Source organism: Xiphophorus hellerii, chromosome 7 (genome assembly GCF_003331165.1).
Source record: "Xiphophorus hellerii strain 12219 chromosome 7, Xiphophorus_hellerii-4.1, whole genome shotgun sequence".
Classification (NCBI taxonomy): Eukaryota; Metazoa; Chordata; class Actinopteri; order Cyprinodontiformes; family Poeciliidae; genus Xiphophorus; species Xiphophorus hellerii.
Window position 1 is genome coordinate 22,644,776 of NC_045678.1, and position 26,731 is coordinate 22,671,506.

The 26,731-nt window shown below is 37.2% G+C and overlaps 1 protein-coding gene across 1 annotated transcript in view; it reads left to right on the plus strand.

Moving 5' to 3' along the window:
• LOC116723394 (ephrin type-A receptor 6) overlaps positions 1 to 26,731 on the plus strand; it is a 191,178-nt gene that overhangs the window by 152,135 nt on the left and 12,312 nt on the right. The window contains exons 8-11 of the mRNA XM_032568240.1: positions 844 to 952; positions 13,146 to 13,216; positions 20,402 to 20,527; positions 22,674 to 22,859. Of these exons, the coding sequence (XP_032424131.1) occupies positions 844 to 952; positions 13,146 to 13,216; positions 20,402 to 20,527; positions 22,674 to 22,859 (492 nt within the window). The remainder of the gene's footprint in view (positions 1 to 843; positions 953 to 13,145; positions 13,217 to 20,401; positions 20,528 to 22,673; positions 22,860 to 26,731) is intronic.

Sequence of the window (26,731 nt, forward strand, 5' to 3'; positions counted from 1 at the left end):
GCTCTCTCCCTCTCTGTCAGTCTGTCTGTCCACCTGCCAGTCAGTGTTGCTGCACTCGGGGGTTTTTTTCCAGCTGCATGTGTTTCTGTCACTTCTTTCTTTGTCTTTATCTCCTTTGTCTTTCGCTTGTCATCTGTTTTTGCTGCGTCGCCCCTCTTTGACTGGACCTCATTCCAGCACTGTCAATCTAATGCATCTGTTCAGATGTGAAAAGTGTGTTAAGCTGAGATCTGTCATTTGTGGTCCGACCGTCATCACTTTCACTCATCCTCTCCCAGGGTGCTGTGTAATTATTTTTATTAAGTGAAAGGGACACATTTCATACACATGCTTTCCATGCTCTTGGCATTACACCTACATACACCCACACAAGCCTTAATCACCATGCTCCACCATCTCTAATTCATATTCATTAAGCGTGAAATATTATAGAAATAAGTTTGGTAATAGCAATCATCTTTCAATTATCTGGGATTCGTTAGCCTTCTGACAAGACACAGAAAAGGGAAAATCATGAATATCAAATGGGCCCAATTTTAACAAATCATCATGGACTAAATCACAATTTCATGAATGAATAAAATTAATTAACCAGCAGCAGGCAAATGAATCATTCCAAATAAGAAAAGCTGACAGTTTTTTTTAGGACAAAGAGCTGATCAAACATCTCTCAATAATATCTGCTCATCAAACGAATGTGAACGGTGTACGCGTGCTGCATTGAATTTAAAAAAAAATCTTATTTCTTCTCAGTTTCCTTTGTTTTTTATTTACTTGTTCTTTCCTAAACGTCTCATTTATCTCTCTGTTGACCCTTTTTTTCTGCTTTTTCCAAACCTTCAGCTTCAGACATGGCTTCTGATCAGGGCCAGGTGTTGGTCATTGTAACAGCAGCAGTCGGTGGTTTCACCCTTCTCATCATCCTCACGCTCTTCCTCCTCATCACTGGAAGGTAAGATCAATAACAAGCCTTAATTTATGCTAAAGAAACTGCAAGTGTCAAACAATGTGTTTCTGATATAAAAGCTTGGAAACTGTTTTTATTTTTTTATAAACTTGTATGGAGAAATTATTCACTTTTGGTTCAGTTTATATATTGATTGTTTCTTTGGTTTTGCATACAAACTCTTGCAAAAGTAATTTATAGTCCTTGAACTTTTTATTCAAGAAAAACAAGTATGCATTTAATTGAAATTGTATAAGATAAATTAGTTCTGCACCCTTCATGAAATAGTGGAAGGAGGAAGATCAATCAATCAATCAATCAATCAATCAGTCTTATTTGTTATCATTAAGTAGATCTGGTTACAGTGAGGTGAGTTAGCTTTGTTGCCGGACAAGAAACTTTAACTTTTGTCTGGATTTTTAAGTCATGTTGGAAAAAGCATCAAATTGTCTCTTGAAATTTTAACATTGAACGCCTTCTTAAACATTTCCAATGGAAAAAGAGCAAAAACTTTTTTTAAAACTGTCTTTGGAGCAAGAGCACATATTTAGCTAACGCCTATGTCTCAGTACTGTGCACTGCTATGCTTCTGTGTCCTGAACTTGGCTTCAGATGTAAACCTAAAATAAAATATAATGTAGATTATATTGTGTAATATTGCATTACATCAATTCCACAGCTTTCAATGCCTCTACTCTTAGAAGAAAGTGTATTAATTTATAGTGCAGGAAGCAGACAGCACAGGTACATAAACCTTGCAAGAGAAGAGAGGTAAATCTGTCAAAACACATCCAAGCGCATTCACACTCTTGCACATACAACCAATCTGTTTTCATCTATGTGAAGATGCGATGTGCAACTGTGTGAGGGGGGAAATCAACATTTCTCTCACTTTATTTCAGAGGTGTGATGTGAAGGTATGGTGACTAAATAATGTGCCATTTCAGTCTGAACAGCTTGGACAAAAATAAATGGAATACCATCAACTCAAACATAGTTTTTCATATGATTTGCATTTTTTTTATTTCTTGCATTTTAAGCGTGGAGCGTAATCTGCAGAGCATTAAAATGCAGGAAAATATGCATTTACGGATGTAATTATAGTAAAATCTGTTGCATGATTCAAAAACAAACCAAAATATATTAAAAACCATTTGTTCAAACAAATAAAAGCAAAAGAAATATAATGATTTGCTCATCTTATCAACCACAGAAGATTTTCTTTTCTCTGCTGAACCAAAACCCATTTAAAAAAACAGGAGGCAAACTTACAAAAAATGGAAATAGAAGTAGAAGAATAATCTTTGTTTCCAGTTCCCAAAATTATAGCAAGCTTTTCTATTCTCTGATTGTACCAACTCACTAAAATTACGCCACAGGGCTGTTCATTCTTTTCATTACTTTGCTTGTAATATGCAAACCATTCTGCACCGGACCCTCATTAGGGAGATAATATTTCAGCAGCGATTGCATGAGACATTTATTCATTTTCTCTGGAGAAACAGCAGAATCAGAGAAGTGTCAATCAAGCCTTTTGAAGAGATCTAATCATGTAAAGAGAGCAAAAACACCTGTGTGGGTGGTAAAAAGGTTTGCCAGGGTCTCCAGATTTAGAACATGTTCAGATTGTCGAACATTCAATATTCAACATGATCCAATACTGGCGCATATGAATATTTAACATAATGAGATAAATTCTAAGAACCCTTTCCTGCCTTGTGAAAATTCCTAACAACTATTCAGTTTTATAAATGGTTGTAACTTTTTTTAACCAAAGTTGGTGATGAAAATATGCTGTCTGCTAAAACCACTAAATCACTGGATTATTGAAGCTTTTTCCTTTTCTTAAAGCCAGAGGTTGACTTCCATTCATCATGGTTATGAATGTTGTATTAAATTTGAGCTTCAAATACTTTTTTCAAACCAACCAGGATGGACGGTTCGTGCAGTTAACAGCTTTAATGAACTTTAAAAATAATAATTTTGTGTAAATTTTAGCAGCTTACGTTCTTTTAGAAATCATCAAGAAGCTTCTGACATAATTTGTAGTTAACCACTCTTCTTAGCAAAAGTTGTAAAATGTATTTGAATTAATTGGTTGACTTTACATTAAGATTTTGAAGGTATGACATTATCAGTATGTGGAACAATAAAAAAACAAGTATTAATACTGACAAAAATAATAATAATGAAAAACAGGTAAATACAGACACACGATGATCAATTAATAGTCATTAATTATGACTATTAATATTAATGTAATTCATATCACCATCGTTGCTCATTCACTCTCACACACACGGTTAATAATACTCACTCTTTAAAACACAATACTTTGTTTCTTTTTCTTTGTTCTGTGATAATATTGTTAGTTTTAGTTTTTTTGTCATGTATTTTCTACTTTGATATTAAATACATTTCTATTAAATAATTTTAAAAAAAAGATTTTGTTGGTAGTTCTACAGTTAAGCAATCTGCTTTTACAATGCGCTACTGCTATTAAGTGCAAAAAAAAAGACCCACAGCATGATACTTCCACTACCACGTTTGATAATTGGTACGTGTTTATTTGGTTGGACTTCTCCGAATATCCAAATAGCTAATTTTTTCCTGTCATTTGACCTTAAAAAGCTTTAATTCAGCAGATATTTGACTTGTCGGAAGATGCAAATTGATTTTAATGCAAGAGCATTTTTCTCTGCACTACACTTACAAATACCTCATGCATGAAATGGGACCCCAACTCAAACAGAAGTGAAAAAACAATTTAATTAGGACTAAACTGTGACTTCTTTAAACTGTCTTCTTATGCATGAAGGGATTCCTGTGTACAGATACATCTCAGTAAATTAGAAGACTCATTTTAATTCAGTACCTGGGCAGATTTTTTGCCTCTTGCAAATGAGATTTAGTTCTTAATCTGGTTTCGACCTGGTTAAAGAAGGTAATTAATACAAAATATTGATCCATTTAACACAATTTGATATATTTAAAGTGTTGTATTTTTGTCTGTCTGCAAACTGCACACTCAATACTTGGTCTGGGCTACTTTTAGAAGAATTACTACATCAATGTTGCATAATATAGTGGCAATTAGTCTCAGTTGCTAAGGAAGACCAGGTTGCATCGTCTTATCTTGTTGTCTGTTGCTGCTCATCTTCCATTTCACTCCATAGATTCCCAACCCTTTCTTAGGTAGATTGGATTTTATTCCTCTCCACTTTTCCTTCAGGAATCAGCAAAAGTCCAGTCCCTGTCTTTGCTTCAGGAGTGGCTTATCCTCTCTCACACAAATTCTTGAGCAGGCTTTGCTTCACAAGGCTGCAGTTATCCTTGTTACTTATGCTGCCTTTTGCGTTTTACTTTCTAGTTAACTTTTTTTATCAGTATGCGTATCACAGCACTTTGTGAACAGCTTCTGACTTGCTGTACTTGTGGAGGAGATCTGTGATGGTTGACTGGTTAATTGTCAAGTTAGTAATAATGTCCATAATTGTGTACTCCATAATATGACCATAACACAACATTTACACTAAAAATGTACGTATTTGTGTAATGTCCTATTACAGCAATGTAGCAGGAAACAGTGGATATCCGCATTAACAATAGCAATTAGCTGTAAGTCATAATATTTAGAAGATGTAAATCCATAAAATGTCTATAAGTAGCCTACATCTCAAAAACTCAAAAAGAATATTACAAAAACGTCCAGGGATTTATTCATTTTTGCGTGAATTTCCACGATAATTCTCAAGAAGCAGGAGGGATTAATTGATATAATTTGGCAGTAAACAGATAAAAACTGCATTGATTTGTTAGATAACATAAAACTTAAGCACACTTAGTATTTAATCGAGTTTATCGAGTTTGACACGTGACAAAGAACAAGCTGGCAAATAAACTTGCTGGCAGATAATCTGTTAAAAAATTACAAAGTTTTTGTTGATACTTGAAGTTGCAATAAAAGAAAATTTCACCCCCATTTGTAGTTTAATACCAGACTGAATTCATCACATCTCAGTTTCTAACCTGTGTTGATTTTTTTATTGTCTGACTAAAAGTGTGAATTTCCTCTGAGAGTTTATATTTACTGGCTTACCCTTTAAACCATCTGTCTACAGAAGTGCTATTTACTAAAGCCTAACCTTTGAAAAACAAATTCAGAGTATTTTTTTTTTTTTTTTACCACAGAAGGATATATAATTACTATTGGAAACGTGTATAATTGTTTTAGCTCTGATGTGGATTTAATGAATTGTAAATTTTGCAATCAAAACCTATTTGTTGTTGGTAAGATTGAAAAAACTACATAATTGTAATTATTCAGCTTTACAGCCAGTCCTTGCACTGAATTTCTTACTTTTTTAAATAGAATAGAATAGAATTCAACTTTATTGTCATTGCACTGTCACAAGTACAAGCAACGAGATGTAGTTTGCATCTATCCAGAAGTGCTCTACGAGATATAAATATTTATTTACAGATGTACAAGACTATGTATGTATGGACTATAAGGGGTTATAGCAAGAGATATAGATATTGTGTATAAATATAAATATGGGAGCTATATGCACAGATTATACAGATTATACAGAATATACAAGAATGTCAGGGAATGGATTATATATGTATATAATATAATACAAGATACATAATGGCAGATCAATGTGTGTTTACTTAAGTAAGACCTCACACATGCAGATGCAACACCTAAAGTCAATGCTGCAGGCTTCTTTTGCAGTATACCTTTTTATTTTTATTTTTTTTAACTGAATCCTTCTAAAAGCAGCGTCAGTATTTGGAGTGTTATTCAACTCGCTCACCGTCTCTCATTGCTGCAATCCCTCTGCCCTGTGTGGGAGGGACTTTCACTTTTACTCAGTTTTAGAAAAGCTTCAAATGTCGTTTTGCTGCCAGAGACAGATGAGAGCTTTCACTCATCCGGCCCTGAAACGGAGCAAGAAGAGGAGCTGAGGAACGTTTTCCACCTGAAAAAAAACCACCTCTGTTTATATCTATTTATGTGAAATGTAGAGTGCAAACTTATATCAGAGCAAAGGTGCCACAGTTGTAAAGATGCAGGCAAGGAGAGGAGGTTTACATAATGTACTGGGTTTGCTCAGAATTATGTCAGTCTCTGCAAGTGCTTTTGTTCCTTTCATGTCTTCTCCGGTTGTCCTTCCTTTTGTGCCCTTGGTTGCTACAGCAGCTGTGAAAGATAAGAGGCCAAGTGAAAAGTAGTTTGACTTGCACTGATGCTTTGATTAGGTCCCTGAGCCTGTTTGTTTTACTGAGCTCTGCAGGATTGCACAGAACAAGCCAATATGTACTGTAGCAGTGCTAGGCAGGCCAGAGAACGCAGAGAGATGCCAAACTCTTTGAGTGTGATTGCTGTCTTTGTACGTGTGTGTGAGGCCTCTTTACAAAATGAAACCCAGTGAGACAGAGACGGATAAAGAGGATCAGTGGTGAGGACTGGAAACGACTGATAAAGGCACATGCCACCAATTCTTTAATGAACAGCTTGACCCCATCAGCAGAGGTCAACGGTTGCTTTCCAAATCCCCTTCTTGTCCTCTCAGCCTGTGGTTATCGGATCTGTCTATCAGTGTCCAGAATCCCACAAACTTCACTTAGCCAAAACCCAATCTGGCAACCTATGGCCCGTGGCCCCTCTGACATCTACTCTAATATGGCAACCCGGATTATGTTAAGTCCTCAAAGGCGAGGCGGCCCACATGTGATGCTGTGGCCACACGCGCAATCATGCAAGAAGTTCTTCAGACACTTTGTGTAGATTTTCACCTCTGACCTTTTCTATCACTGCAAAAACAAAACCTTACTAAGCACTTTTGGTCTCATTTCTACACATAAAAAAAAGACAAAACTAACTTTCAAGTAACTTTTCAGCATGAGATAAAAGCTTAGATTTAGTCAATAATCTCTTAATATTGATGAAAAAGTATTAGTTCTAAGTTAAACAATCTGCCAGTGGAACAAATCCTTTTTTCCATATTATAACTTATAATAACATGTCATTATACAGCTCGGGAATAAAATTAAGACCACTTAAAATGATCAGTTTCTCTGATTTTACTTTTTATAGGTATATGTTGAAGTAAACTGAACATCGTTCTTTTATTCTATGTACTACTGACAACATGTCTTGGAAATTTCAAGCAAAAAATCTTGTATTTATTTGCAGAAAATGAGAAATGGTGAAAATAACAAAATGATGCATTGCTTTTAGACCTCAGGAAGAGTTTAGAAATCAATATTTGGTGGAATAACCAGGAGGTTTTCAATCAGTGGGCTCTTATTTTTTTCCAGAGCTGTATATATGGGAACTTATATTTTCTCATATTGCTATATGAGAAAATATCTTGTTATAATATGGCAGATTATTTCACTTCTAAGTACTTTTTCATCAATATTAAGAAATTATTGACTTAAACTCCAATATCTTGTTGCACAGTTACTTGTAAGTTGGTTTTGTCTTATTTTACGTTTATTAAGATATTTTCACCAGAAACCAGACCAAACATACTTGGTAAGATTTTGTGTTTTTGCAGTGATAGAAAAGGTTAGGGGTGAAAATGTACACATTGTGTGAGATGGAAAAACTCTTACAAGCTTTGTGCAATGCTCAAAATTACACCTTTTTCATGACCCTCCATGTTCTGTGTTTCATAAATCTGCTTATTTAAAAAAAAAAAAGTTATGTTTTCATTGTTTGATCATTATATAAAGTAATGTATCTTGATCCAGAACACTTACTGAAAACGATTAGCTTCTTCAGACTTTACAGATAAATCATCTCCATATAAGTTATTCTATTTTCAGTCATTTTTTGTGAACATATGAAGTTTATTGGATCAATATTTTACTGAAACCTCACCAGCAGAACCGCATGTCTGCACCGACACAGCTGACCTCTGTCCGTCCGCTCGTCCCCAGCAGGACAGCAGCGCGTTCGGCCTGGATCACAGTGATGTGAATCCTCAGAGCTGCGGGAGAGGCAGGCCTGTCTGCAGCAGTGACAGTGAAGACAGGGCTCTCCACTGAAGTGCCAGTGTCACAGTGGGAGCTGTCTGTTTCTGTTTCTGTCCCGTCTCTGTTGGGTGTTGGGTCAACCCTCTGGACTGTTGTCTCCTACTTGGCTGCCATTCATTTGAACGATGTCTTCGGTGATTTGTTATGTTATTCCCATTGGGGAGAAACCCCATTGAACTACAAAAAAATCATCTCAGAGTTAATACCACTGTCAGCAATGGTTTGTGCTTTTAAAGTTTATTTCTATGAGCCCTTATTGAATAAATACTAAAACTTGAAATGCATTGACCCGTCTTTACTAGAAAAAGAAAGACAAATTGGCAAAGTTAACTTTTTAACGATCAACTAAAAGTGAAACTTAGATCCTCCTTATACAAAACAGGCTGTAGAATTATATGTTCTATCTAATAAATGATGAAATATGAGAAGTTTTATTAGGAGATCCACTTGTGGGAGTGAGCGTCCCTCATGCACATGGTCATTAATTAAGTCCTCTACTTGCAAAATACATTTTAAAATTCATCAGTGATACGGCCTCAGAGAGAGGGCTCAAAGCACCTTTCATTCTTTATACTATTATTTTCCATCTCACTGCCTTCCTGCAGCACTGCCACCTCCACTTCTCACAGCTATAAATACTTTATTCGACCTGCCATGTTCAAACGAAGGCATCGCGCAACCTTTAGTTAACAGGAAGCCACGTCTGAATAACAAAAATATTTTCTTTCCTTACCTTAAAAGCTGTAACTTAGCTTAGTGTCAAACTGAAACAGATATTCTTTAAACCTCAGGTCGTCAAAGTTGAGGTTTGACTCTATTGTGGGTCATAAATCACAAAGTGTGGTGTTTTAAAATAAGTCGATGATCACTTTTTAAGAAGTGGTTGTACTTTCTACTGCAGAGAGAAAAAAAAAACTAAATTTAACATAATTTCAGTAAAGCATAAAAGTGTTTTAATAGCAGCAGATTGGTTGAACTTCACAGAAACATTCAGTGATATCAAGGCATAATGTGGCTGCTGCACCTTGTCAGTTTAGCTAAATAACCTCTTAACTTTACTCTAATGCAGAGCACAGTTTGCTATTTTTGCTGTTATTTTAATCTATTAGAATCTGAGTGTCTTATTTTTCATAACTACATTTTTGTTCTTACAATTTACATTTTTCTTTATTTTCTTATTTTTACTGTTGTCACCATCTTTGTCACTTTTCTGCTGTTGCACCTGAATTTCCCCAGTGAGGGACAATAAGGGATATTTCTATGCTATCATATTTTAATACTTTCATCATGTGTGTAAAATTGTTTTTGGCTTTTTTCTTCGTATAAAACTATTTGTCTACCTACCAAGAAACTCATTTAATTTGATTATCTTGATACTAGTTTTGTTACCATATGAGAAATGGTTAAGTTGGGAATTATATTTGTCATATGACAATAATTATAATAATTATTATTATTACTATTTGGAGTTGCATTCCACACAGACATAAAACATATTTTGCATTTTTCATCCTATTTTACTGTAAATTTGTTTTTTTATTTTATATTTCTTTTATGCATCTGTATAATTAATTATATTAAACACATTAAGATAGACATGTTTCAATATTTATATAAGACATAATCTGACTGAATTCCACAGTTGATCATAAAATAAATAAACTACCTTTTACATTATTCACTACGGCTTTAATTTCAACCCTCTGTTCAATGATTGTTGGTTATTCTGTGTTGCGATTGCAGCTTTCAAGGTAGACGGATGAAAGAAGCTCAAAACTCTGAGACGCCCAAGAGTCCAGTGATACTAAATATGTCATGACTGATTACAGTGAAAAAATTTGAAATATCAATACAAAGTTGATCTTTTTTACCTCAAGGTCCACAACATCTGTGTTAAATGATTGGCACTATTAACTTTGACGCCAGTGAGTTTATGGCAGTTACTGATCTTTGGTATAAAAATAAAGCAATCATGTGCCTCATTCACTTTCACATCTCTGTGTATGTTAGTCCAGTAACATCCCTTTTTATCTTCTAGCTGCTTGTTTCATGGTTTTTGGGGAAAAAATACCTTTTTTTTCTAGCAGTCAGAATGCGCTGTGCTTAAATCAGCTGAACTGAGGTTGCATCTAAACCATTTAGCATCTTTTCAACTGAATTAAGACTATTTTGGCACCACTGAATCCAAAAATGACATCCATTTTTCTCAATCAGGTCAGGTTTTAATTCTGATTTGATTTACAGAAATCCGATATTCTGACTGAATTGATGACATTTTTGCGACACTATCAGTTCATTTCTGTTAATATTTCTCATCCAAAAAAAGGCTTCAGGAGAAAAAAAATATTTTCTAACAGAGCGTATTAATTAAATGTTACAAACTTGGATTTCTGTACATTCAGTAATAAACACCTGTAAGGGTAAATTGTACATGCAAATTGAATATTACGTCTTCATTGTGCAACATGAACTTCCATTTCTTCGAACGCCTTGTTCAACAGCAATCAGCCATCATGGCTGCATCCCAAACTAATATGTAGGTTAGTTCAGAAAGTTGACCTGATTGAGCAAAATCAATGTGATTTCTGGATTCAGTGCATCAAAATTACCCCAAAACAGTTTTTTAAAAAACTAAATTTTTTGGCTGTTGACCAGTGTAATTACTGTTAATGCACCGTACTGTGTTCTTTCTCTCAGCTACTTCATTGAGTCAGTAGCTGAATAAAGTAGATCCTGCCTGATTAAAGTCAGTAGCTACTTATGACATTGATTATGACATTAATCAATGTCATACATTTCATTATGACACTGATTAATTTGAAATTTGAGAGGCCTTCACTTCACGTTGGTGCTAAAGCGAAAGGCTTTGGTAAAAAATTCATCTGCAATTGGATCTCTTCCCAGACAACAACCCTCCACTCAAAACATAAGCAAAGAATGAATAAAAAAAACTGAACATTTCAAACTGTTTACAAGCCTTTAAACCACACGAGGGAATAAGGTAAGCTTGCTTCTGCAAGCTTTTGCAGCGGTGTTTTATTGCAAACAACTCTCAATAGGCTATTCAGAGTTTTATAGACAACATTTCAGCTGTGACTTACATTGCAGCCTTTATACCCGGCACCTTTCTGCAAACATGACTCATGCAGGGCACTTTTTGCTTTCTCCCATTTTAATTTCAGAGCAAGGATCTATTTGAATCAAATCTTCTGAGATCCTTTACAGATGCTGCCATCTAATCTTGTGGTTTTTCAGACTTTTCTTGGCAGCCGCTTTCTGTTTGTTGCTTCCTCGGTCTCTCAGTGCCCAGATAAACACCTCTAGCTCTCGCACACAGGAGGACAAGACAGCTTGTGCACAGTTACATATTTTCAATAAAAGTGTGCTCTGACAACATGACAGTCTTTGTCATTGTTCCTTTTGGGTAGGAGATTGGGTGTTTGTGTTTATCAAGCTTTGAGATGTTTGGTTTGCATTATCTGAAATTTGTTGAAAATGTAAAGCTCTACCTTTTGTTTGCTTTTTTTAGGATAAAGTTGAATGTGATTTTTGTTCAGATACGAAACTATACTGGTTGTATTCCATCACATTATGCTGTCTGATTCTGCCTGAAAATATTTTTTTAGCAGGAAATATGTGATATACTATATAGTGATGTGTGTTATGAATGTACAGCTCATTTGCCTGTGAGATGTACTGTATTAATGATCCCCCAATTACTTCGACTTGTTCACATCAGGTATTTTTTTTTTACTTTTACTCCTCTCTAACACATTTTGGTGTGAGCTTGTTACTGCAGCTCTAAATCTACACCTGTATGGTCGAGTGTGTCACTTTAAAAAAATGAAGGCAAATTATTGATAGTCTTTGTCATGACTCTTTAGGGTTTTTGCTTCTTTCTGCTTTATAATTTGAAGTGGAGATTTTAAAAAAAAAAAGTGCTAATACACAATCTGGAAAAGTCTGTATTTGTCTGTAAATATCATCCAGGTCTGGTTAAGTATAGAGAAGTAAGAGAGTATGAAAAAATGTTTGAATATCCAAACTCTGTTACGTTTTACAACTAAGAGCTGTAACTATGTGTTCAACGATCTGTCTTATTTTTTAGTTTGACATCCATCCATCCATCCATCCATTCATACATAAATCCAGTAACCCATCATCCAACCATCCATCATCCATCCATACATACATAAATCCAACTATCATCCAACTATCCTTCCAACCATCCATCCATATAAACATAATCCAGTAACCCATCATCCAACCATCCAACCATCCATCCATCCATACAAACATAAATCCAGTAACCCATCATCCAACCATACAACTATCCATCCATCCATACAAACATAAATCCAGTAACCCATCATCCAACCATCCATCCATACATACATAAATCCATCCATAAGTCCATAAATGTGTGGAAACACTGCTAACATCCTCGTCTTTGTTGCAGAAACCTGTCACACATTGGCAACTTGCTTTGTTACATTTTTAGAGCAACAGTCAGCGACTCCAGACCTTTATGCCTCTGTCCCACAACTTCTAGTTGCATCTATTCTCCAACATGCTTGAATCAAAAGGCTGATTTATCTCCTTGGTACGATGGCACGTTTAGCAAAAGATTGGTAATTAACCATCCATTTATTTCAGGTGAGTTGGAGCAGGTATGCATCCAAAACGTTGCAGAGTTGTTGCACTTCAGGACTGGAGTTGCAGTCTGCTCTTTAACAAAGGTGCCCATAGTGAATCAAATGACTGGATGATGGTTGTTATGCATTGGCATATAATTCACCTAATAAGGAATCCCCTTCAGTATTGTTAGGAACAGTTATGACTTCAGCAGGAGAAAGTAATAGTTGTTATTTTTGACCTGCTCTATCCTAAGGCATATCACAGCCTGACATTTTAGAGGTGTTAACAGAAGTAAAACAGAAGGAAAGTGTAGATTTATGTTTTCCTGCTCATTAGAAGGGTGTCTGATGTATTATTTCTCTGTTTGTGACAAGAATGGATCCTGTTTGATACCAACACTTAGTCTGAATTTACAGTTTGTTGATGGCATTGCTTCTTTTTCATCATTTAACACATCATTTACAATTTCCTCAACTCTTTTTCTTCTTTCAAATTGTCTGTTTTCCAGGTGTCAGTGGTACTTCAAGGCTAAGATGACCTCAGAGGACAAACGACGGACCGACTATCAGAATGGACTTGGTAAATCAATTTACCTACCTCATAGTTTTGATTTTTAATTTGGATGGTTAATCTTTTGGTGAGACGCTGTGAAAGGACATCTGCCTGGTGAGGATTTACTGTAGCTTTCTGTGATGTGCCACTGCAGTCTGCCAGTAAACAGAAAGCAAAAGAGCTGAGAGACATTCATTGAGTCACATTTAGTATCTAGCCACCTGCTCTTTTCTTTGCATTCAATATGCAAAGAGCATGGATCACTTCCCATGTGGATCTGGTCCTCTGCATAGTAAGTTCATGTATGACGGAGTTCAAAATGGGATTCTTTTTCAAGGAAGAAATGTTTTCTTCTTCAAGTGCTGCAGGAAATGATGTATTCTTAACTTGCATTTACTACTATTCTCTTTTTCTTTAAAACACAACTTTTTATTGCTGCCACCAAGAGTGGCTTGCAAAAGTATTCATACTTCTTGAACTTTATTACAAAGTAGCTTAGATTTGGAAGTAAATTAAAGCACAACTTTATTCATCTGCCTCTACTGCAATACCCCTAAATAAAATCCAGTAGAAAAAACTCATTTAGAAGTCAAAGATGAATCCAAGTAACACAGCTGACAGGTCAAGGATAAAGTTGTGAGGACGTTTGAAGTTGGTCTTGATTATGAAATAATCTCAGAAGCTCTTAGAAATTCACAGAAAACAGTTTTAAGATACATAAAATGTTTCCCACTTTATTTTCCAAATGCTTCTGGTAAAGAAAAAAATTAAACCCAGAGTTTTACTTTATTAAAAAATATATATTTAAATATACTTTTATATATACAGTATATATATATGTGTGTATATATATACTGCATATATATACAGTATATATATATATATATATATCTTTTTTTTTTACATATTTGTTAAATCTAAGTCGAGACGGTATGATTTGTACCACTCCCAGTCAATTACAACCAATGACAGCCCAGTAGAAGGTCTTAGCGCTGTCAATCATGCCCATGTATGCACTGCTAAATATACTAATGGCAGACAAACAACTTGCCATTCCAGGAAAACTGTTCATCAGTAGCTATGCTAACTAGCTTTGGCATTCACGACACACTCTAATGTCAGGTATAAGCTGTAGCGTAGCACAGAGTCAGGGAGCGTGTCTGATCAGTTCGTACTTGAGGGTGATTGACAGCGCTAGGACAATCCTCCTGCCTCTGATTGGTTGTTTCTGACTGAGTGGTATATATCTGTAGTTGGCACTGGGAGAAGGCAGAAATTTAGATGTTTTTTCCATAGATTATCTTAGACTTAGACTTAGACTTAGACTGACTTAGACTGACTTTATTGTCATTTTGCATGCACAGGGTGAATACAGAACGAAATTTCGTTGCATACGGCTCAGGACAATGTTTTGAGCTTTCAATGTTGTGAGGTTACTCCAGAATAAAATAAAATACAGTATAAAATATGAATATAAATATAAATATAGAATATAAAGTGCAGTAATGACAGTAAAATATAAGTTATTTAGCTCTGTACATGTGCAAGGTATAAAGTGGAGACCAGATTTTAAGTGCAGTCCAGTTAAGAGTTCAGCAGTCTGATGGCAAGTGGGAAAAAGCTGTTTCGGAACCTGGTGGTCCTGCACCGGATGCTGCGGAACCTCTTTCCAGAGGGCAGCAGGGAGAACAGTCCATGGCGGGGGTGTGAGGGGTCACTGATGATGTTTCGGCCTCGGGACCCGCAGCGCTGGGATGAAATGTCCTGAATGGAGGGAAGGGGGGCCCCGATGATCCTTTCTGCTGTCCGCACCACTCTCCTCACGTTCTTCCAGTCGGAGGCGCTGCAGCTTCCACACCACACAGAGAGGCAGCTGGTCAGAATGCTCTCTATGGTGCTTCTGTAGAACGTCTTGAGGATGGGCGGGGGCAGGTGTGCTCTTCTCATCCTCCGCAGGAAATACAAACGTTTCTGTGCCCTCTTGGCCAGAGACGTGGTGTTCACAGTCCAGGTGAGGTCGTTAGTGATGTGCACCCCCAGGAATTTGGTGCTGCTGACCACCTCCACAGCCGAGCTGTTGATGAGCAGTGGAGCGTGGCTGGGCCGGTTCTTCCTGAAGTCGACGATCATCTCCTTCGTCTTGTCAACGTTCAGGATCAGGCTGTTGTCTCTGCACCAGTCCACCAGCTGCTCCACCTCCTCTCTGTAGTCCAGGTCGTTGTCGTCTCTGATGAGGCCCACCACCGTTGTGTCGTCCGCGAACTTCACGATGTGGTTGGTGGCGAACCTGGGGACGCAGTCGTGTGTCATCAGAGTGAACAGCAGAGGGCTCAGGACGCAGCCCTGAGGGGAGCCTGTGCTGAGGGTGATGACATCGGAGGTGTGTTGTCCGATCCGGACTGACTGAGGTCTGTCGGTGAGGAAGTCTAGCAGCCAGTTGCGCAGGGGGGTGCTGAAGCCCAGGTGTCCCAGTTTTCCTGCCAGATGCTGTGGGATGATTGTGTTGAACGCTGAGCTGAAGTCCAGGAACAACATCCGCACATGAGTGTTCTTCTCCTCCAGGTGAGCCAGGCTCAGGTGTAGGGCAGAGGAGATAGCGTCCTCAGTGGAGCGGTTTCGGCGGTAGGCAAACTGGAACGGGTCGAATGTGGAGGGGAGTCTGGAGACGATGTGTTCTTTTACCAGCCTTTCAAAGCACTTCATCATGATGGGAGTCAGTGCCACAGGCCGGTAATCGTTGAAAGAGGTGACTTGAGGTTTCTTTGGCACCGGAATGATGGAGGCAGTTTTGAGACAGGCTGGCACTGTGGCTTGGTCCAGTGAGGTGTTAAAAATGTCTGTTAGGACACCAGCCAGCTGACCTGCGCATTCCCTGAACACCCGCCCAGGTATGTTGTCGGGGGCCTGGGGCCTTCCGTGGGTTGACTCTTTTCAGGGCCTTCAACACATCGGCTGTGTCCAGGCAGAGTGCCTCCTCTTCCTGGTGGGGAACAGTTTTCTTTGCCGGAGTACTGTTCAGTGCCTCGAACCTCCCAAAGAAGTTATTGAGTCCATTTAGAAAGTCGGCATCAACTTCACCCACTGGGGGGGAGGATGGATTGTAATCTGTGATCGCCTTTATGCCTTGCCACATACTTCTGGTGTTGCTGGTGTCGTGGAAGAACTCCTGTATTTTTCGACTGTGGGTTCGCTTTGCTAACCTGATAGCACGGTTCAAGTTGGCTCTCGCTGTCCTCAGTGCCTCCTTGTCGCCAGACTTGAAGGCTGAGTTCCGTGCTTTTAGCATTCCACGTACTGGGTGGAATGAACCCAGAAGACAGAAGACAGAACCATGGAACCCGAGTCCACGTACAGAAATTTAGATGTTTTTTCCATAGATTATCTGTCTTATACCAAACTGTCACAACAAAATGACAGTTTTAGCAAATAAGTAAAAACATTTTTTATAGAAGTTAGATACCATAGCTTTAAACACTGTAGTTAAATCATGATTTAATTAGCTGGTTGAACAATGTCTGAAAATGAAATGTGTGATGCAATTGCCCACCTACCAGGACACAGTTGGTGTCCACCTAAACCAACAAGAGGATTATTCAGAGAAGCAGCCTAGAAATCATGGCAGGTCCAGCTGCAGAAATACACAGCTGCGGTGGGAAAATGCATCAACACGACACCAATTACCTGTTTAAGACACAACAAACCTGGCCTTTATGGATGAATGGCAAAAAGACGTCAATAGTTGAAAGAAAGACTGAAGATGATGTGCTTAAAGTTACGCAGGAGACACGGCAAACGTGGAGAAATGAGACAAAAATCTAACTTTTTTACCTACAACTAGAATGGACATTTCCACTCCTGAGGACGTGTGTTTTAGATGTTCCTCTACTTAAACACAGCTGAATCAAATGGACAGGTAATTAGCAGGCTGCTGCAGAACCTGGTGGGAGGCTTAGGAGATAAGTGAGCTACTTGATTCAGGAGGGCTGTTGCAGAAACAAATCTTAACACCCAGGGTACAAGCTCTCGAGGAGCACACGCCAAACATGCTGTAGTGAAAGATGGAGGTCGATGCTTGTAATTTTCTTCAAGAACAGCAGTGAAGTTGGTCAGAGGTGACGGGAAGATGAATTGGGTTCAGCACAAGATAAGAAGAATCCTTAAGAAAAATCTGCTATAAAAGACATGAGTGTCTTGATGCTCCCTTTCTTCAGAACCATGGTCCTAAACAAAAAATGCTGCGATGAAGCAGGTTAAAATCTGGTTTCTCCAACTCCATTTCTCCAGGACATCCAATTTTATATATGTTATATAACACCCTTGAATTTAAAAGAAGCTTATTATGCTTACTTGAACAGGTTAGGTCAGGTCTGTGAGCTTTACAGACCAAGACAATGAGATTTTCGTCCGTTCAGTTCTGGGGGGGGGTTAGCTGTTTTAGGGCCTCTTGTCGCTTTACATCCAAATAAGTTGCTGCTGGCCATGACCACTAACTCAACATTTACATTCGCACATGAAAATGACTGCAAACAGATGTGCAATTATACAACCGTACATCTTTGAAAAGCAGAAGTGGGGCCTCCTGCACAACCAACAAGAATGCAGCAAGTTGTTTCTGGATGGTAAACAAAGCACTTGTCTTTGCCAGCAGCCAGCAATACACCATGTTCCAAATTATTACGCAAATTGGATTTAAGTGTCATAAAGATTAAATTTTTTGTTGTGCTATTAAATTTATTGATGGTATTGTGTACCAGGGCTCTTTGAAGGAGGTGGTGGAGTCATTTTTTGGGCCAAAATCATGGGGAGAGACCCCTTCAGAGTCCCTGAAGGTGTGAAAATGACCTCAGCAAAGTATATGGACTTTCTGACTGATCACTTTCTTTCTTTCATGATTCAAAAAGAAGAGCCGTACCTTCTGTTGCTCTTTGAAGTGTCTTATCTATTTTCACTCCGTGTATTTACGCAGAAAGACAGAAAAAAAACTGGATTTATCATGTTTTGTGTGTTATTTTTGATTGTTGTTTTGGATTTGGACTTGTATCTAGCCATGAGTTTCATGAATGTTCACACTATTACCTTTTGCAGAAACAAATCTTAACACCCAGGGTACAAGCTGGCCATGTCATCTTCATGACATGGTGCATGACAATGCAACATCTCATGCTGCAAGGAATACCACTGTGTCATTGGCTGCTATGGGAATGAAAGGGGAGAAACTCATGGTGTGGTCATCATCCTCCTCTGACCTCAACCCTATTGAGAACCTTTGGAGTTTCCTCAAGCAGAAGATCTGAGGGTGGAATGCAGTTCATATCAAAACAGCAGCTCTGGGAAGGTATTCTGACATCCTGCAAAGAAACTCAAGCAGAAACTTTCCACAAACTCACAAGTTCAATGGATTCAAGAATTCTGCAGGTGATATCAAAGAAGGAGTCCTATGTTAACATGTAACTCGGTCTGTTAAGATGTTTTTGATTGAAATAGCTTTTGATTTTAAGTGACCACTTAATGCTGCACATTCAAAGAATGACCGTTTGCAGTTCTTTATAATTTATAAAATGTTTAGAAAATCTGCTGTGCATAATAATTTGGAACAATGCATTTGAGTTTTTTATTTTTGAAAAAAAATACTGTTCTCATGGGGAGCTTTGTGATTTATACTGTAATAGTTCATGACTTGAAAATTGTACTGACCATCATTTGCATTGACCATTTTAAAAAATCTGAGAAAATATCACTTGCATAATAATTTGGAACACTGTGTAAAAGTTCCTGACCAAATGTGCTGGAGTTCCACTTGGGTTGCTAGATAACAGGGCAATGCCTGCTGATTTGTAACATTACATTCGGAAGGTTTTTGAAACAGCTCATTTTCCAAACATGAAAAACATGAATTATTACCACAAAATGGCTTGATGTTTTTGTCTTTTAAGCGATTGAGCTGTTTTTAGAAGCAGTATAACCCAATGGAAAACATGAAATGTCCACATTAGATCTTTAAAGACCAAAAAGTTAATATTCACGCTGTAGATTGTTTCCATCCAACCTCACTGAGCTTGAACTATTTTATTCTCCTTTTGCTTAGAAGAATATTTATTTCACATTTCCAGCTGTGATTACATTGAAATCACACGTTTCAGATTTTTATTTGAAAAACAGGGTAAGAATTATTGTTTCATAACGCAGTCAAGCCCTTTTGTGAGCCCAATTTTACTTTCCTCATTTTTTAAAGTTACTGTGAATAACAAATCATTACAGTTATGCAAAACTTTGTGTTTGTTCTTTGGAATCCCAATAAAGAACATTGATGTGTGTTGTAAAGTAACAAAATTTTAAAGGTCTTAAGGGTACGAATGCTTTTTTAATTCAATATGTGTTTGAAAGTAGAGAGAAGGGTAAAAATAGGAGCAAAGTCAGAGAAGGGAAAAACACAAGGTTAAAGATACAAAGAAAAAGGTAACTTGTTTCAAAGTCAGCACATCACAGAACAAAGAGGAATGGGGAATATTTTAAGATTTGAGGCCAGAGAGCAAGAGACTTGGAAAAACAGCAAGAAAAAAATGTCAACTAAATTTTTTGCTGTACCACAGAGGTTTCATTTTTCAAAATAATTCACACTTTTTTTTAAAAACGATAGCATGTCTCTCAACTGCCCCTAGTTGAGATTGAGTGCAACGTTGATGCAGATGCTTTAAGAGAAACTCTGGAGCTTCTGAGATTTTTCTCCATGCACCTGATTGTTGTTTTTAGTTTGTTGATACTGTATTGATCCCTAAAAGGAGAACAACAACAACTTCTTTCAAGGGCCTCCTCTCCTGTGGGAGGTTGGGGTCAAGGCCTGAACAGCAGCAGGCAGTAAAAAAAATTTACCTGTTTGCTCAAGGACACTTCATCAGGGCGGCTGGTTGATTGAAACAAAGTGAAAAACTTGGCCAAGTTAAATGACTGGCTCAGCGCTCAGGGTGCTGCCCTGCTGCTTTTCAGCAAAAAGACCTGTGCTCTGAAGAGGAGAAGATATCGAACAGTGTACTGTAGCTGGAGCCCCTGCCTCTCCTGATCAATAGCGATGGTTAAATGTGTCTCTTTGTGTCTGAAATGTTTCTCTCAAGAGTGGCTAAGTCATCGTTTAGTTTCATACCATGATCCCATAGTTCATAAAGGCAAAATTAGATATTGAAAACCTATAATTCTACTTCACGTTTTCCCCAACAGTCCCTTTTCCAGGAATAAAGACATATGTGGACCCCGACACATACGAGGATCCCACACAGGCCGTCCATGAATTCACTAAAGAAATCGACCCGTCCAGGATCCGCATTGAGAGGGTGATCGGAGCAGGTACAAGCACACGCCTACACGCGCTCCACACTCATCTGACGCTACGTTTCTGAATCACATCGACCATGTGGGCAGAAGAGGACCATTTCACACCTGCTGTAATAACAATAGATTCAAACATTCACAGAGATTATCATCTCTCTTCCACTGATAACGAACCCAACAAACTTCCCGCTATTTCAAAGTAAGAGACAGAAGTTTTAGTCATATTCTCACCGCACACTGTTGGGGTATTAACACTTTAATAGACTTAAGGAACAAAAATGTGTTGGGATTTATTTAAGCCTCTTTTTTTAATACCTGCATGAAAAAAATGTGATAAAGTTTAACTAATCAGAGAAGTTGATAGTGGAGATTAGATGGGAACTGCAACACTGCCCCCAGGTGGCAGACTTTGCTCTCAGCTCATGGTTTTGATTTTGTTATTATGCCTTGTTCTTTTGCCATTTGTCTGAGATTGGCTCTTTATGGTGGACAAAAGCAACAATGACTGATTTAGGTTTGCCAGGGTTCAGATACTCCTGAAGTGGCACACCAAAAGAATTTCAGGGATCTAAATTTATTTGTACAATCATCTTATCTTGAATGTGAACAAAGTAAAGAAGATTTTTGTATATTTCAGGAGAAACAGGCTTAGGTCAAACCCTATTTCCTGGACTGGAGACGCTACAGTGAAGCTTTCTACAACAGGGGTGTCCCAACTTTCTAATTTTCAAAAACTAAAATCACCAAGACGTTGTTGTTTGTTGTTTTTTTTACCTACTCCTCAATAAACTAAGCATGAGCTATTTTCATTAAATAAATAAGTTTTGTTTTGTTTTTTCCTGTAAGAATGGGGTTGTAGATCCAAAACTGAAAAAAAAAAACATTTAATTTATTTTCAGCAATAAAAACAGAATCTAGATCAGTCTGCCTCTGAAAACAAGTTTTAATTTAGCAGTTAAAAGCAGATTTGGATGGACTAAGTTGTACTTAGAGTGCAAGTCAATGAGTGAAAATAGAAGGAAACTAGAAAGCTTGGAAAAGATGATCAGTTTGTGTGGCATCTGACATTTTTATAAGGTAAGGTAGTTTTATTTATATAGCACATTTTCAGCAACAAGGCAATACAAAGTGCTTTACAGGATTTAAAGGGAAATACAAACAAAATAACAAACCAAAAGAAAGAGCAAAAGAAGAAAAAGCTAATAATGTTGATCCACAAACTAGATACTCCTATTCAGGGTTGGTAGATAAGTATAAGTAAGTTTCCTCTGGTCTAATTACTTTTCTGGTTTGGAAGAATAGGAGTCTAAAAAGTATTTGCTAAAGTAGTTTTTCTGGATTCCAAGTTCTAATGCCTGTTCTGGGTTGCTAAATAAGTGTAAGTAAGTAAGAATCCTCTGGACTCCTGGGTTACTAGATAAGTATAAGTATTCTCTGGACTTTCTAAGTATTTCTAGGATTTTACATAAGATCAAGACATTTATGCATCCTCCTCATGAGACTGTCATAGAAAAACAGTGTCTTCAGTCAGAGGCTTCTTCAAATGCTCTGTAATACAGACTGCTACAGGAGATCCTTTCTGCACACAGCCATCAGCAAGAATTAATATAATTAACAAAAACTCTTTATATCTCTTTAGGATCATTATAGTATGTTTTAATCAAATTTGGATCACTGCTTTATTTATTTATAAAGTAAATTTAATTCAACCCCAGTTACATTCCGGTGCCTTATAATTTACAATTAGATGATGCAATAATTTAACAATACGTTTACAAAGAATGGGTTAATAGTACAACTGAAAGGAAAGTTGAGAAAATAAAAACCAGTTAAAATTCAGTGTGTCCAGCATTTTGTTTTAAATGTTCAAAGTACTGAGCATTATGCGCTCATTGATTTCTGGAGGACACAAACACAAAGGAGACATAAATAGATAAAATAAGACCTAAATAAATAAATAAACTTTGGAGCTGATGCAGCTTCTCAATCAGCTTAAATTTATATTCATAGAAAACATTGAAAGAGAGCTTCAAAGCCCCTGGTGGTGCCACTGGGTTTAGATTAAAGTCAAGTTCAGGCGAAATAATTCAGTGTAATCACCTTTGAAATGCTGGAAACATGATGGGGTGTGTGTGTGTGCGTGTGCGATCGTGTTTTGCAGGTGAATTTGGCGAGGTGTGCAGCGGCCGCTTGAGAACAGCGGGCAAAAAGGAGATTGCGGTGGCAATAAAGACGCTGAAAGGAGGATACGTAGAACGTCAACGGCGGGACTTCCTGCGGGAGGCGTCGATCATGGGCCAGTTTGATCATCCCAACATCATCAGACTGGAAGGAGTGGTCACAAAAAGTAAGAGGGTGTTAATACATTACACATGAGAAATAAAGGGAATTGTTTCCACTACTTCTGGGGTTCATCTTGACTTTAAAGAGCAGATCAATGGCTTTGTGCAACAGTTTCATCCATTTCTATTTCTATTTCTATTTCAGTGCAGAGCCCTAGAAGAATATCTTCTCACTTTGAGCTTTTTCACATTTAGCCACATTATAATTACAAACTACATCAAATAACTCAAATTTGCGTCAGTTTTTCTTTTTAAAAGATCTAAATCAGTCAAAATGGATGGAGTACATGGACACATGTTAAAGAAGCAGCTGATAGATAACTTGCTGTTTTGTATGAAAGACAATAACACAATAACTCAGTTTCTTCAAAGTGACTGCCAACAACCAGACTATAAAAACCATCATTTTGATTTTTGTTCACTTATATGGAATTTTACAAACAAAAACGAATAATTAATTAAGCAACTTTTCTTCAAGCAATATTTGTCTGAGGCAAACGAATGCCGTGTTTGCTTTTCTTTTTTTCGACGTACTGTATTTGGTTTTCTGTACATCTGTGTATCTGACATGCAGGGCTGTGTAAGTCTATGTTTCCATTGTTTGTTTTAGGAAGAAATGTCTTGTAAACTCAAAAGATGTGCGAGAAAACAATGAGAAAGTGAGAAGGTGCAGTTGGGGGAGGAGCTGGAAACTTGGTAACGAGCTTTGTTTTATGGGACTCACCAGGCGCAACATATGGTTGTATTTACAGGGGGTGTATAAACTGAGACATCACTGTGAATATAAATGTGTCCCCTGAAGGGTTTCTGCCTCTCTCTGCATGCAGATAGAGGACAGACTTCAGCTCTGACCCTCCTGATGACGACTCCACTGATAAAGGCTTGTAAAGCCAAAGATTGCCAATATTAAATTAGAGCGGCTCAATGCTGATATTCCAACAATAGACTTAAATGTGGTTTTGATGATCTATTATCTTGAATAGGACTGAGTGGGGAAAAAAATCCCTCCACGCGGCAATATAATTATATAATGTGATTATTATGGTGAAAGACATATGCTGAAGGTTGACACTTAAATCTTTAACAACTTTGATTTACTTAATTAGAGTTGTAAAGTTCGCCAATTTCCTAAAAGGTCATAATTTAGTTTTAAAAACCTGAACATTGTCTCCTCAGTTCACAGAATATTTTCCTGCAAGTTTGAATATAATCGAGATGTTTTGGGGGTTTTTGGCCAACATGAGGCAGGACTGTTTGTTGTTTTTGGTTAGCTGGGGTTTTGCTCTGAAACTCTTCAATACTATTGTTTCTCGGTCTCTCTTTCTTATTGTTGAGTAATTGATACCGACCTTTAGGTGTTGCTTTGACTTCACTGGAGATTTAATAGACAAGTTTTTGAATCATTTTTGTACAGTCAGTCGTTGTTCCATGTTTTTCCCCCCCATTTGTTCATAATAGTTCTCAACCTTAGAAACTGCTCTGCAACTTTTTCTGAACTGATTGTGTTCAGTAAATATTTCTCTACTATGTATTGATATTTATTGTATTATAAAAAATGTCATATCATGATTAGAACTTGTGAAAATAGTAAATTGTCTGTCAGTCAAGTCATAGTTGCACAATTACCTAAAAAGATGGAAATACATATTAAATACTTTTTATTATCACTTTTGCTATTATCACAACAAATACCATAAAATATTATTAAATTGTAAGTTTATGTCATCCAGCAACTTCAGATTTTGTAGCGTTTTCCATTTTAGAATACAGATTAAATTGCATAAATTGGATGTTTTTGGTTCCAGGTCTGACAGTCAGGTCATGATTTCCCTAAATGATGATAGAAAACATCATTTAACCTAGAACTAGGATATGCTTCAGCATAATGTAATAACGAATGAACAATACTTTTATCACTTTACTTTCCTGGATAAAAGTCTTTTATTTGAAGAATACAGCTTATGGGACAGTGGAAAACAGCACATCATTGTTTTATAATTGTCTAAATTACACTACAGGTAGCGTTTACTCTGAAACCACATTTTTATTTCGTTCTGCTTTTTATTGAACCTTGAACCTATTAAAATATTAATAACTTTTCTTGAAGAGTAGCCTGGGGGAGTTTATATGCTCGTTTATTTTAAAAACTGCAGGAACATTATGATAAATCCATCAGTGCCTTAAAGCGTAGCCCCACTACCGTCATTAAGGAGGATGTATTTTATTTTTAAGATTTATAACCTTCATCTGTGAGTAGAGGGGGAGGAGAGTAAGAGGAGCAACCTGATTCCCAAAACTGTCTGTGGGATTTCCACTCACGGTACAATATGCACATCAAATCATGCAATCAAAAGCCTTTTGTGTTTGTCAGTGGGGCATCACACTGCATTTATTTTGGGTAAACTCTCCCTGTCAGCCTGTCTGCCTGGTTTGTCTTTTCTTCATTCTCTATCACTTCCTCCATCTGTTGTTGTTCTTTGGAGACTAATTATGGAGACTATTGTGCTGTGACTGCCTGCCATACCTGCTATGAAAAAAACAGGTGACACATTAGATTGTGGTAAACAGGTGTGTTTGTTTTTGTTCAGGCGCTGTGCTGCGTAGCTATATATTGGTTCCAGATCTTCCTAATTAGCACAGGAAAAGCTAAGCTTGATCGAATAATTTCCTTTCTGTCCCAGCTGGATTTGTGTGACTAGAAAGCATCAACAAATTTAGGGAGGTATTGATATGATACTGCAAAATTTTTTTTTAAAAAGCAAGAAAGACTCTAATATTTCAAGGAAGTTACGATTTTATGACAGAACAGCGCACTTCCCAACCATCCAGGCTTATAGCCGTATCATCCTCCGACAGGTTTGGGACCTATTTTGCTTTCATTTATGTTCAAATAAAAAAATCTAAGATGTTTCCCCCACTGACAAGAACTCACTTTAAGGGATTGCCTCATCACACAAAATGCACAACATTAAATTGGAGAAAATAATGGCAAGTTACCCAGCCGACATGAGTTGGAAGAAGTGGTCAGGGATGTGTCATTGGCAGTTTACTTGAACAAAAAAAACCAAGTTGCTGTTCAAAAGCTCATGCTTCCACCATCTGCTTTTATAATTATGCTGTGCTTTGAAAACTGGCAGCTGTTTTATTATGAAAAGCTTTTTGTTAGTCAGAGGTACCTGGTTATGCTGGCCTGTCTGGCATTTTCTAGTCCTACCCTCAGTTCTCACCTGCTTTTTATTAAATATTAAATAAGTTTGAGGTTTTGAAGTCCACAACTTTTTTTGAATGAATTCATGGCGAGTTAACATAATTTTAAACACCCTTTAAAAATGGTATGATCAATGTGAACATAGATATAAATAAGCATCACTAAGGCAAGGTAATATTTTAAAGTTCAGAGGTAGAAAATAAATTATTAACATTAGTTACTGTTCAGTTCATACCAGAATCAGAGTTTTTGGAAACTTTATAGCAGATAGGAATCAGCTCTGTTAAGATATCTAAAGATTGTCCTTATTTAAACCCAAACAGAACAATGTAACTGGAGTAAGATGAGAAGAGAAGAGATGCTCCTTACCCTCTGCTGCCTTCTTAAATATTTAATGTGATTGAGTGGTTGAGAGATGTTGCTTTTACATTATCTGTAAACTGGAAACTTTATCTGCCCGGGAAATTTTCCAGTATATGTCATTAATCTTGCTTAATAGCAGCCGCAACCCAAAGATCCACAAACTGGGTAAATTAAACATTGAATTTTTTTATTCATTTTGGATTAAACTTATTGCTCTGGATGCATTATTGTTGAAACTGAATATGTAAAGTAGCATCTTCTAAGAATGCCTCCATCCGTTACCAATAGTTTCAACTGAACACATAA